We start from the raw sequence: 9,435 nt of genomic DNA, 5'->3' as shown, positions 1-9,435 counted from the left end.
CACACACACACACACACACACACACACACACACACACACCCCTCCCGCCGCAGCAGGGGAAAGGGGACGCGCCGCCCAGGGGGCCGGGCTCCCGGGTCGCCGCCGCCAGGACCCGGAGGGCGGGGTGCCGTCTCCCGGCGAGGCCCGGGAGGGGGCCGCTGGGCCTGAAGCAAGGAGCCGGACACGAGCTCTGAAAAGCACTTTATTGCACGCGTTTTGGGGAATGGGAAGTCCCGCGGGGTAGCCCCCACCAAGTGAGCCGCTCAGGGGCGGGTGCTTGTGTCCGGCGGCGCCACAACCCCCGGGTCTCCTGGGGGTGGCTGCAGCTGCTGCCTCTGCAGTTTCTCCTGGAGCCTGGCTCTGTTGGCCCTGCAGGAGAGAGCACCTGGGTGGTCAGGACGGAGGATCTCGGAGGCTGGTGCCAGGACACTGAAAGGAGGGCAGGACGGAGCAGGGACAGACCTGGCCCGGGCCCGTGTGTCATTGTAGATGGCTGTGATGATCCGATCCTTTTCATCCATGAAGCTCCGGTGCATCTGCTCCAGCTTCCTGCAAGGGGGTTGCAATTAACCCCAATCCCTGCGGCCCCCCAAATCCAACCCATGCCATCCATGCCACTCTAGGGTCTCACAGCTTTACATCTGTGAGGACCTCTGCCTAATTGCCTGTCCTACGTGGGGAGAGGGGCCCAGAATGGCCAGGGCTTATCCAGGGTCCACCGGTGACCCAGGTCCCTGGCTGCCCTGTTGAAGGTGGTGACAGCGGTTCTGAACATCAGGGTGTTCGTCCTCGCAGGAGACTAGAAAGGGTATAGATCTAACTCCATCGCTGAGCTAGGCAGGCTGCTAGCTGTGGGCACCAGCCCTTAGGTATCTTTATCGTAGAACCTCAGTATCCATGGCATGCATAAAAGCGTGGCAGGGAGACAGCTGGTTGCCCAACAAGTGAGGATGGTTGCTGCTGAGGCCCAGTTACAACATATTTCCTTCTTGTGCATGCTCTTGGTTGGCTCCAGCACCAAAGATTTACATTCAAATGCCAAAAAACCTGAAAATGACATTAGCCTTTAGTGAGTGCAGAGCTGCCTTGGCCAAGTAAGATGACGCTCAGGAGGCCAATTTCATGCCATTCTTAGCTGGAGAGACACAGAAGTACAGGCCCCAGAGGTGGTGTGGATGTAAGCTGACCACACCGGGCTTCCCCCCCCTCCGCCCATCACCCTGGGGGGGAAGGCAGGGAGGCACCTGAAGGCCACGTAGTGCAGGCCCATGCCCGCCAGCATGACCAGGAGGCAGTACCCCAGGACCCGCTGGTTGTGCCGCTGCCGCTGCTGCCTCGACTCTGGTCCCTGAGGCCTCACGCCATGAAACTGGGCCCAGTACTGTGCACTGGGGGGCTCCCAGGAGCTGCTGGGAGGGAGAAGAAAGGAAGAGCGGGGATGAGGCTCCCCAGGAGACTCGGGGGGCAGGGCATGCCAGGGGCAGAATGGCTATACCCGTGTGCCTGGTGAGCTCACCGGGCATGGGCTGCGGTTCCTGCAGACTTCGGAGGAGTTGCTGAGCAGAGCCCGAGATCATAGTTGCGGCGGCTGTGCTCTCGGCTGAGCACTCGGTATGCTTCGCTCAGCTCCACAAAGCGGCTGTGCAGGGCTGGATTCCCAGGGTCCCGGTCAGGGTGCAGCTGGGGTGGGGCAGGACTCCCTTCAGCTCTTTTTGCATGTCCCTTCACAGAACCCATCCCAATGACATCCACCCACAAAGGCTCAAGTCATTCCCGGAGGCCCTGCCTGGACAGTACCCTCCCTCTCAGGGTGCCCACCCCTCTAGAAGGCCAGAGAGTCAGGAAGCACAGACTCCTGCCCCCTCCCCTTGTTCAAGCCATCCCCACCTGCTGCCTGGCTCTCACTATATGCCCTGGTCCAGGCCTTCTGAAGAGCAGGCAGGTCAAAAGAACAACGTCCAGCCCGTCACACAGAACCCCTGGCTCCTGCCCCCAACCTTTCCTCCCAACTGGCCAGACCTTTGTCCTCGGGGCACCTCCCACTCTCTATACATGCTGAGGGAATGTGGCATCCAGAGTGAGCCACTCAACTCCACTCCTGGGAATCTGAAATGTACCCTATCTGAATCAGACGGACCCCCCCCCCCTCCTCCCCACCTAGGACACCTGGTACCTCTTTGGACTTGGAGAAGAAAGCTCGTTTAACTTCTTCAGTGCTGGCACCAGGATGCACCCCTAACAGTTCATAGTAGTTCCTGGGGCCAGACCTGTGGAGATAGGCCAGAAACTGCAGGGGCTATGGAAACACAGAGGATATTCCTCCATTCCCCCTCCCAGAGCCCCTGGACCACACTCCTCAACTCAGAAACCAGGAGGGAAAGGAAAGAAAGAAAAGAAAAGGAGAAAGGAAGGGAGGGAGGGAGGAAGGAAGAAAGAGAAAGAAAGAAAGAAAAAAAGAAAAAGAAACCAGGAGGTGAGGAAGCTGAGGCTCGTGCCAAGGGAGATCCATCTCCAAATCATCCCTCCCTTTTTGAGCATTTCAGGTATGGTGCAGATCAGAACATCTCAATGTGTAGCCCTCAGACCCCTTGTGGCAGAAACACCCAGGAAGCTTGTTTAAAAAAAACAGATTCCTGAGCCCCAGTTCATTCCTGCAGATCGGAATCTCCAGAACAGGGTCCAGGAATTTGCGTTTTTGTAAACCACCCCCAGCCCCACCCCCCCAGTGAGTTGCTCAGTGATGCTTGACGACCACCACAGTCGTGAAAAGAGCAGAGTTTGGCTCGGACTCAAATTCCACTTTTGCCACTGAACTCGCTGTATGATCTTGGGGGTCGTCCCTTAATCTTTGATCTTGTGTCCTCAGTCGTGAAGGGGAGGGTTACCTGAAACAAGCCTGTAAGGCACTTGACACAGAGTAGACAGCTCACAACTATTGTACCTAGGTCCAGGCCTGGAGCCGGGCAGGCCCTCCTCAACAAAAACCCACCGAATGATGGGGGCCTGCCCCCGGCCCCCGACTCACCGCTGCCCGGTGGCCGCTGAGAAGAGCCGGATGGGGGGGCTGCGGCGCCACAACCCGCAGAGGCACAGGGACAGCATGGCGACAGGCAGGCGGCTGGTGAAAGGAGGCCACAAAGAGTTGTGCATTGGGACCAGGATGGGACCACACTTCAAGCACTTCAAGGGAAGGGTCTGGCCCTGTTTACTTGCGAAGGGAAACTGAAGCAGCCTTGGGGAAGCCAGGGGCGGTGGGGCCTCCTTTACTCAGGACCAGACCCCAGTGTCCTGGACCTGTCCCTGCCTCTGACCCGGGCGTCCGGAGCCCTTCCCCACACTGCTCTCGGTGTCCGGGGACAAGAAGTCCCGGACGCCGGGACGCCGGGACCCCCTACCCACCCTGGGAGCTTGGGGGGGTGGGGGGCGGGTGAAGGAGGGGCTCGCCAAGCCCCGCCTCCGCTGCGCTCACGGATTCCGCGGCCGCCAAACTCCTGCGCCTATGCAGGCCCGCCCCCACGTCCTCATTGGCTTAGACACCCAGGCCACGCCCACAGAACCGGCGGGTCCGGAAGTGCGTAGAAGGCCACACCCCGCACACCCATTGGCTTTTGGCGCCTCAGGCCCACCCAACGAGGTCGAGGCCCGCGGACCTGCGGAAAGACTCCTGGCGCCCGTCCGCAAAGCGGGAGGGACGTTGCCTGCCCTCACTGAGGCTTTTGACCCAGCTTCCGTCGCTCTGTCCCGGGAACACGGCTGTTACTCTGCAGCGAGACATCTTTCATAAAGCAGCTTCCACCCCATAGGAGGCCCGAACCCTCACCACATCCTGGTAAGGGGGCCTCGGTCCTCCTCCCAGTTTGCAGAGGGGAAAACTGAGGCTGGGTTTTTGTTGTTGTTTCCCAAGACACTCGTCCTGTCTCTCACCCACCCAGGTCTCTCCCAGCGGTCCATCTCTGTCTCACGGAAACAGCAGATGCCAATGGAATCCAAGAATAAAGTCCTTTATTGTCTTCCAAGTTGTGCGAGGGTTGAGGGCCCTAGGGCGACTCAGGTGGGACTTCCCTGGACTTGGTTGTAGAGGAAGATAGCGCCTTTAGCCGAGGGGCAGAGCTCAGCCCACATTTCGGTCTCCTGCAACCTCCATACCCTCTGTGGGGAGAAAGTAAGACCCCCAACATCCAGCCCTCAGGTCTCTTGCGGGAGCTGTACCCAGTGTTCCTGAGCCTCAGAACCCTCTGCACTTCACCGTCCCTAGGGAGACACGTTAAGGAGGCTGAAGAGGTTCCTGGCCGTCTCTTGGACTGAGGGCATCCCCAAAGAGGCCTTGTGGCTCCGGAGGAGAGCTCTAAGAGATTTAGCAGCCCCATCTGACCTAGCCCCAGGGAGACAGACATGCATCACCCGGCCTATGCAAAGCCCAACACCAGCTCCTTGTCCAAGCAAGACACACTTTGCCACTCCACACCTGTGTCTCCACGAAGATGATTCTGGTAGACTCGTGGGCCTCGGCTCCCCCACTCAAGTAGTACTTCTTCACCTGCTCGGAAGTCAGGCTGCACCTGCAAAAGGACAGGACAGTGGCTTGGTGAGTGCTCAGTCCCTGGAGGATCTTTGGGGAACCCCAGCTGCCTCAGCCATTCCCCTCAACCACCCACCTATCCCAGGACCCAGGACCCTGTACCCCAGAGCTCACTCACTGGACGTAGAACTCGGCACTGGCGCGGCCGGCACTGGTCTCATTGCAGGCGATGCCCAATAGCAGTGGCTGGCTCAGGGTGCACAGTGGCACGTTCACCTGGGACAGGAGGTCCACCTGTCACTGCCCACTGCCCACATCCCTGCCCTTCTCAATGAAGAACATTATCCTTGTACAGCATTTTACTGTTCGTAGTTCAAGTGCCCAGAATCACAAAATGTCAGATCTTAGGCATGTTCATATTACAGATGGGAAAGCAGAACCCAGGAGACCGAACAATTTGCCCAGGATCACCCAAGGGAAATCTGTAGTAACTGGGACTCTCATTTACTCCTCTTTTCAACACACGGGGGAGGGGAGGGAAGTAGGCAAGACATTTATCATTGTTCCTTTTTTTTTTTAGTTTTAAAAAAATTTTTAAGGTTTTATTTATTTGAGAGAGAGAGAGCACAAGTGTGGGGGAGGGACAGAGGGAGAAGCAGACTCCCTGATGAGCAGGGAGCCCAACACGGGGCTTGATCCCAGGACCCTAAGATCATGACTTGAGCCGAAGGCAGATGCTTAACCAACTGAGCCACCCAAGTGCCCCTATTGTTCCTATTTTAAAGAGGAAGAGCTTGAGGCACACAGATATGAGGGCTAGAATTCCATTCCACTTGTGCCTGACTGCAAAGCCAAGCTCTTCTCCCAATGCCAGATGCCTGCAGACTCTCCTGCCAGCCCACACCTGGGGAATTCTGGCATGTTCTACCCCCTCCCTTCTTGCCCACCTGTCTGGGGCACCCTGCACTCACCTCATCACAGATCTCCTGGAGGACACTGGAGAAGAGTTCATGCACCACCAGCTCCCCAGGGAGGTCCTTGTGCAGGGGGCTGTCACCAGGGCACACGGCCTGGGAGAGGTCAGGCTCAGCCCCTGTTCCCCATCTCTTCCCACCCTGCCTCCCCCCCAATTATTTGCTGGCCTTGAGGGCCTGGTTAGGCATAGATAAGAGTCTTGGTGATCCCCTGACCCAGGCCTGCCATTTCCAGATGGACAACCAGAGATCCAGCCAGTCCTCTCTTCCCCACCCCCCCACCTCCCATCATCCCCTGGCTTCCCACAGGTCTGAAACAGGGGTCAATGAGAGGCTGAGGTGCTGCCCTGGGCAGTCTTTCAGAGAAGCACCAGGTCACCACCCATCCCCCCCTTTAAGGGATGAGGAAAACAAAGCTGAGCTGAGTCTTTGTGCCTTTGCACCCAGCCTGGCATCTCACCTGAGGCTCAGGGTGCCCACCAGGCACATCCACCAGCCCAGGTGCCTCGGCCACCTGCCGAGAGCGACGCAGGAAGACAAGGAAGTTATCTGCAGTGGTCAGTGTGGCGCCAACCCCCAGTGGGTCTGCCAGGTAGGCTTGCTTGTCACCCCAGTCAGCGGCCCCCTGCTGTCGCAGCCAGGAAGCCGAGCTGGCCCAGTTAGTGCCCAGGAAGTCTCGGTAGGAAGTCAGGCCCAGGCGCAGGAGCAGTTGTGGGCCCTGTGAGCCAGTGGGTGCCAAGATGGCTGAGTGCAGGCGGAACTTGGGGGCGTCAAAGAGCCAGGGCTGAGCCCGTAGCCGGCTCTCCCAGATGGCAGCGATGGCCTCGTCCCCTCCTGGCAGTGGGCGACGGTCGTGGTCTGGGCTCAGCTCAGCCCGCACCTGCTCCTCCCGAAGCCCACCTGGGGGGCACTGCAGCAGCACGGACACTTCAGGGTCCATGATCTGGACAGGGCAGCTCTGGGGGAGGACACAGCCAGGCCTGTCACCCCGAGAGCCCCACAGCGACCCCTGGGCCCAGCAGCTGGCCCCCTCTGCCACAGACCTCCTTAGCGTGCCCCCAGCCCTTCTGTACCCCCATGACCACTCCCTGGGCAATAGAGTGTCTTAGCCCAGCAAGAGCCCCGAGAGTCCGGCTGCCACACATCCCTGGGACTCCCGCGCATCTCTACCACCCGGGGGTCCTGAGTCCAGTCACCCCCTTTATGCCCATTTCTCCCAAACCAGGGTCCTGCCACCCACCCCTGGGGCGCCGGGACCCCTTGCAGGATGCGGAAGCTCAAGCCTCCAGCCGGCACTCACCCGACTGCGCGGCCCGCAGGCTCCGCCCCTTTTCCCGAAGCGGAAGTGCCCATCCCCTTCTTCCCCGGCTTCTCATTGGCCGGTCCCTGCGCCTCGGTCCGCGGGGCGGCTGCCATGCCGCCGAGTCCGGGAGCCAGCCGTCCCGGGTTCCCGCCTCCTAACTCTGTCTGTCTTGGCCGGTCCTGACGCTTCCGCCCCGTTAGCCTGAAGGCCCGGGCCGCCTCCTGAGGCCCACTTTGCGGGGCAGCCCCGCGAGCCTGGAGCGCCGGGGCTCGGCTTCCCTGGGATCCGTGGCGGACACGGTGTGACCTTGGGCAAATCTTGCCTGCTGGCCTCAGTTTCCCTATCTGTATCAGGGAGTTGGGGGCGGGAAGTGAATTTAATGAGCAGGATATCCGCCTCCCAGCTCTCACATCCTGAGGCTTTGTGACATGCTGGGCAGGACGGGGGCATGAGAGGGTCCTTAACCGTCCCCACATATCACTGTTCCTCGCAGGTCTTAGCCATGAACTCCCCTGGAGGAAGGAGGCAGGAAACCACAGGACCCAGGGGTAGAAGGGCTCACAGACCCCGGGAACAGGTGCGCCCACCCCACCCTCACCCCCACTTTCTTGGTGGGAGGGTAGAGGAAGAGGACTTGATGCCCTGGCTCCCTGGAATATGCTGGCGGGGTGGGAGTGGACCCGGGACCACCTCTGGGCTCTTACAGGACCGAGATGTGCAGCTGTCCAAGGCTCTGTCCTATGCCCTGCGGCACGGGGCCTTGAAGCTCGGGCTTCCCATGAGGGCTGGTAAGTGAGAATCTTGAAGACTGAGGTGAGTGGTTGGCGGCGAGGGAGCAGTGTGAGCCTGTCTGTGCTGCCCTGCCCCATGGCCCCACGGGGACGGCACAGAGGGCCCATCTCCTCCATGTGCAGGGAGCACCGAGGCCCAGAGCCCAGTATCCTGTCTAGAGCAAACTGGGAGGCCAGGCCTGGCCATACCCCCGGTGCAGTGGCCCAATAGACACTTACCTAAGAGTGGGTACTGGGGGCTGTTGGGGTAACTGCTGTTTACTGAGTATCCATTCTGGGCAGGGTACTATGCTAAAAAAGGGACACTTTATCTTTGTGACCCTCCCCGAGGCAGATCCTAGTCCCATGTAAGTTGAGGAAATGGAGGCTCAGAAAGGGGAGACTCTTACAGGTAAACCCCTGCGACCCCCGCCACGCGCCCAGGCTCTGTTCTGGTTGCCTGTGGCTCCCACTCTTACCTCTGGCCCAGGCCAGAACCAGTTCAGCTCCTGAGCATCCTGCCTGTCCGCAGATGGCTTCGTGCCCCTGTGTGCCCTCCTGGAGCTGCCCCAGTTCCACAGCTTCTCGGCTGAAGACGTGCAGCGCGTGGTGGACACCAACAGGAAGCAGCGGTTTGCCCTGCAGCCAGGGGAGCCCGGGACCGGCCTTCTCATCCGGGCCAATCAGGGTCACTCCCTGCAGGTGGGCGCTAAGGGGACCAGTGGGAGAGCCAGGTGGGACCCCTGCCCGTGAGGGGGGTCTCACTGCCGTCCATTCCCCCCGCCACCCCAGGTACCTGAGTTGGAGCTGATGCCCCTGGAGACCCCACAGGCCTTGCCCCTGAGGCTTGTCCATGGCACATTCTGGCAGCACTGGCCATCCATCCTGCTCAAGGGCCTGTCCTGCCGGGGAAGGACCCATATCCACCTGGCCCCGGGACTGCCTGGGGACCCTGGTGTCGTCAGTGGTCAGTGGCCCTCCCCAGCTGTCCTTACCAGGTCCCTCTCCAAGGATCATACCTTCTCTTGTCCAAGGCCACTCCATGCTCTGCCTGCTATAGTAACCCCATCCCCGCCCCTGAGCCCAGGACCTCCCGCTGAGCCTGCCCAGGTTTGATGACTGGCTCCCAAGTGCCCCAGGCCCCAGCTCCAATTGTCTCCACAGGCATGCGGCCAAATTGCGAAGTGGCTGTGTTCATTGACGGGCCCCGGGCCCTGGCAGGTGAGCCTGGACACAGCGGGGACTGCCCTAGGGCTTCAGAGAGGGCAGGAGTCCCAAATCTGGCTTTGTCTGCAGATGGAATCCCCTTCTTCCGCTCTGCCAATGGAGTGATCCTGACTCCAGGGAATGCTGATGGCTTCCTGCTTCCCAAGTACTTCAAGGAGGCCCTGCAGCTACGCCCTACCCGTGAGAACCACCACCCTCCTCCTGTTCGTGGTGCCTGGAGCCTGTGCCCTCTGCCCTCTCCTCCCTCCCAGCTCCTAGCCCCAGGCTGACTTCTGTCTCCCTTTCCCTAACCTCTTGTCTCTATCTCAGGAAAGTCCCTCTCCTTGGCTAGTAATGAAGAGGAGACGGAGTGTCAGAGTGACCCCAAGTACAGCTCCAGAGGAAGAAGGATGATCCAACAATAAAATATTTATTTTAAAAAATGTAAAAAGATAACAAAAAAGAAGCTCCAGTTTGAAACCATGAATTATCATCATCCCGTAGCTACAGCCAGTTGTCCTCATGTGCTCAGGAACTCTAGCTGGGTCAGTGGTGTTGGTCCTGGCCACTCGGACAAGGGAAGGGCGGGCATTGTACGAGCTCATAACCCACCCTCCCTAGCCTGGGAGATGGCAGAGTCTGGCCCGGGTAGGTCCCTGGTCT

General features: G+C 59.8%; 2 protein-coding genes across 8 annotated transcripts; one reads left to right on the top strand and one right to left on the bottom strand.

Moving 5' to 3' along the window:
• Window positions 1–196: 196 nt before the first annotated feature.
• Window positions 197–6,814, bottom strand: NUDT22 (nudix hydrolase 22). 6 transcript variants are annotated; one of them, XM_032414678.1, is made up of 12 exons: window positions 5,954–6,028; window positions 5,491–5,589; window positions 4,698–4,795; window positions 4,466–4,559; window positions 3,929–4,149; window positions 3,651–3,761; window positions 3,026–3,118; window positions 2,174–2,267; window positions 1,517–1,680; window positions 1,245–1,409; window positions 463–549; window positions 197–369 (listed from the first exon to the last, which is right to left on the bottom strand). In XM_032414678.1, exons 5-12 carry the CDS (start codon window positions 3,949–3,951, stop codon window positions 264–266), a joined length of 843 nt encoding a protein of 280 aa, XP_032270569.1. In that variant the 5' UTR covers window positions 3,952–4,149; window positions 4,466–4,559; window positions 4,698–4,795; window positions 5,491–5,589; window positions 5,954–6,028; the 3' UTR covers window positions 197–263. The 6 variants fall into 6 exon arrangements, with proteins under 6 accessions (XP_032270569.1, XP_032270570.1, XP_032270572.1 ...); XM_032414679.1 differs by having other exon boundaries at window positions 1,245–1,406; XM_032414681.1 differs by lacking the exon at window positions 3,651–3,761.
• TRPT1 (tRNA phosphotransferase 1) lies at window positions 4,548–9,211 on the top strand. 2 transcript variants are annotated; one of them, XM_032414683.1, is made up of 8 exons: window positions 4,548–4,585; window positions 7,290–7,373; window positions 7,503–7,584; window positions 8,099–8,268; window positions 8,359–8,533; window positions 8,731–8,787; window positions 8,863–8,973; window positions 9,103–9,211. In XM_032414683.1, the coding sequence occupies exons 2-8, from the start codon at window positions 7,299–7,301 to the stop codon at window positions 9,195–9,197; spliced, it is 765 nt and encodes a 254-aa protein (XP_032270574.1). In that variant the 5' UTR covers window positions 4,548–4,585; window positions 7,290–7,298; the 3' UTR covers window positions 9,198–9,211. The 2 variants fall into 2 exon arrangements, with proteins under 2 accessions (XP_032270574.1, XP_032270573.1); XM_032414682.1 differs by lacking the exon at window positions 4,548–4,585 and adding an exon at window positions 6,888–7,095.
• The last annotated feature ends 224 nt before the right edge of the window (window positions 9,212–9,435 follow it).

This window comes from Phoca vitulina, unplaced genomic scaffold (genome assembly GCF_004348235.1).
Source record: "Phoca vitulina isolate PV1807 unplaced genomic scaffold, GSC_HSeal_1.0 scaffold16, whole genome shotgun sequence".
Lineage (NCBI taxonomy): Eukaryota > Metazoa > Chordata > Mammalia > Carnivora > Phocidae > Phoca > Phoca vitulina.
This window is presented reverse-complemented; position numbering and strand designations above follow the sequence as displayed.

Bases quoted from the DNA above. Each gene is read 5' to 3' on its own strand.
- TRPT1 (XM_032414683.1), top strand. From the start codon at position 7,299: ATGAACTCCCCTGGAGGAAGGAGGCAGGAAACCACAGGACCCAGGGGT. The intron at 7,374-7,502 runs GTGCGCCCACCC...GGGCTCTTACAG, and splicing joins CTCACAGACCCCGGGAACAG to GACCGAGATGTGCAGCTGTC. The intron at 8,534-8,730 runs GTCAGTGGCCCT...TTGTCTCCACAG, and splicing joins GGACCCTGGTGTCGTCAGTG to GCATGCGGCCAAATTGCGAA.
- NUDT22 (XM_032414675.1), bottom strand. From the start codon at position 6,433: ATGGACCCTGAAGTGTCCGTGCTGCTGCAGTGCCCCCCAGGTGGGCTT. The intron at 4,796-5,490 runs GTGAGTGCAGGG...CTCCTGTCCCAG, and splicing joins TCCAGGAGATCTGTGATGAG to GTGAACGTGCCACTGTGCAC. The intron at 4,150-4,465 runs GTGTGGAGTGGC...TTCTCCCCACAG, and splicing joins TCATCTTCGTGGAGACACAG to AGGGTATGGAGGTTGCAGGA.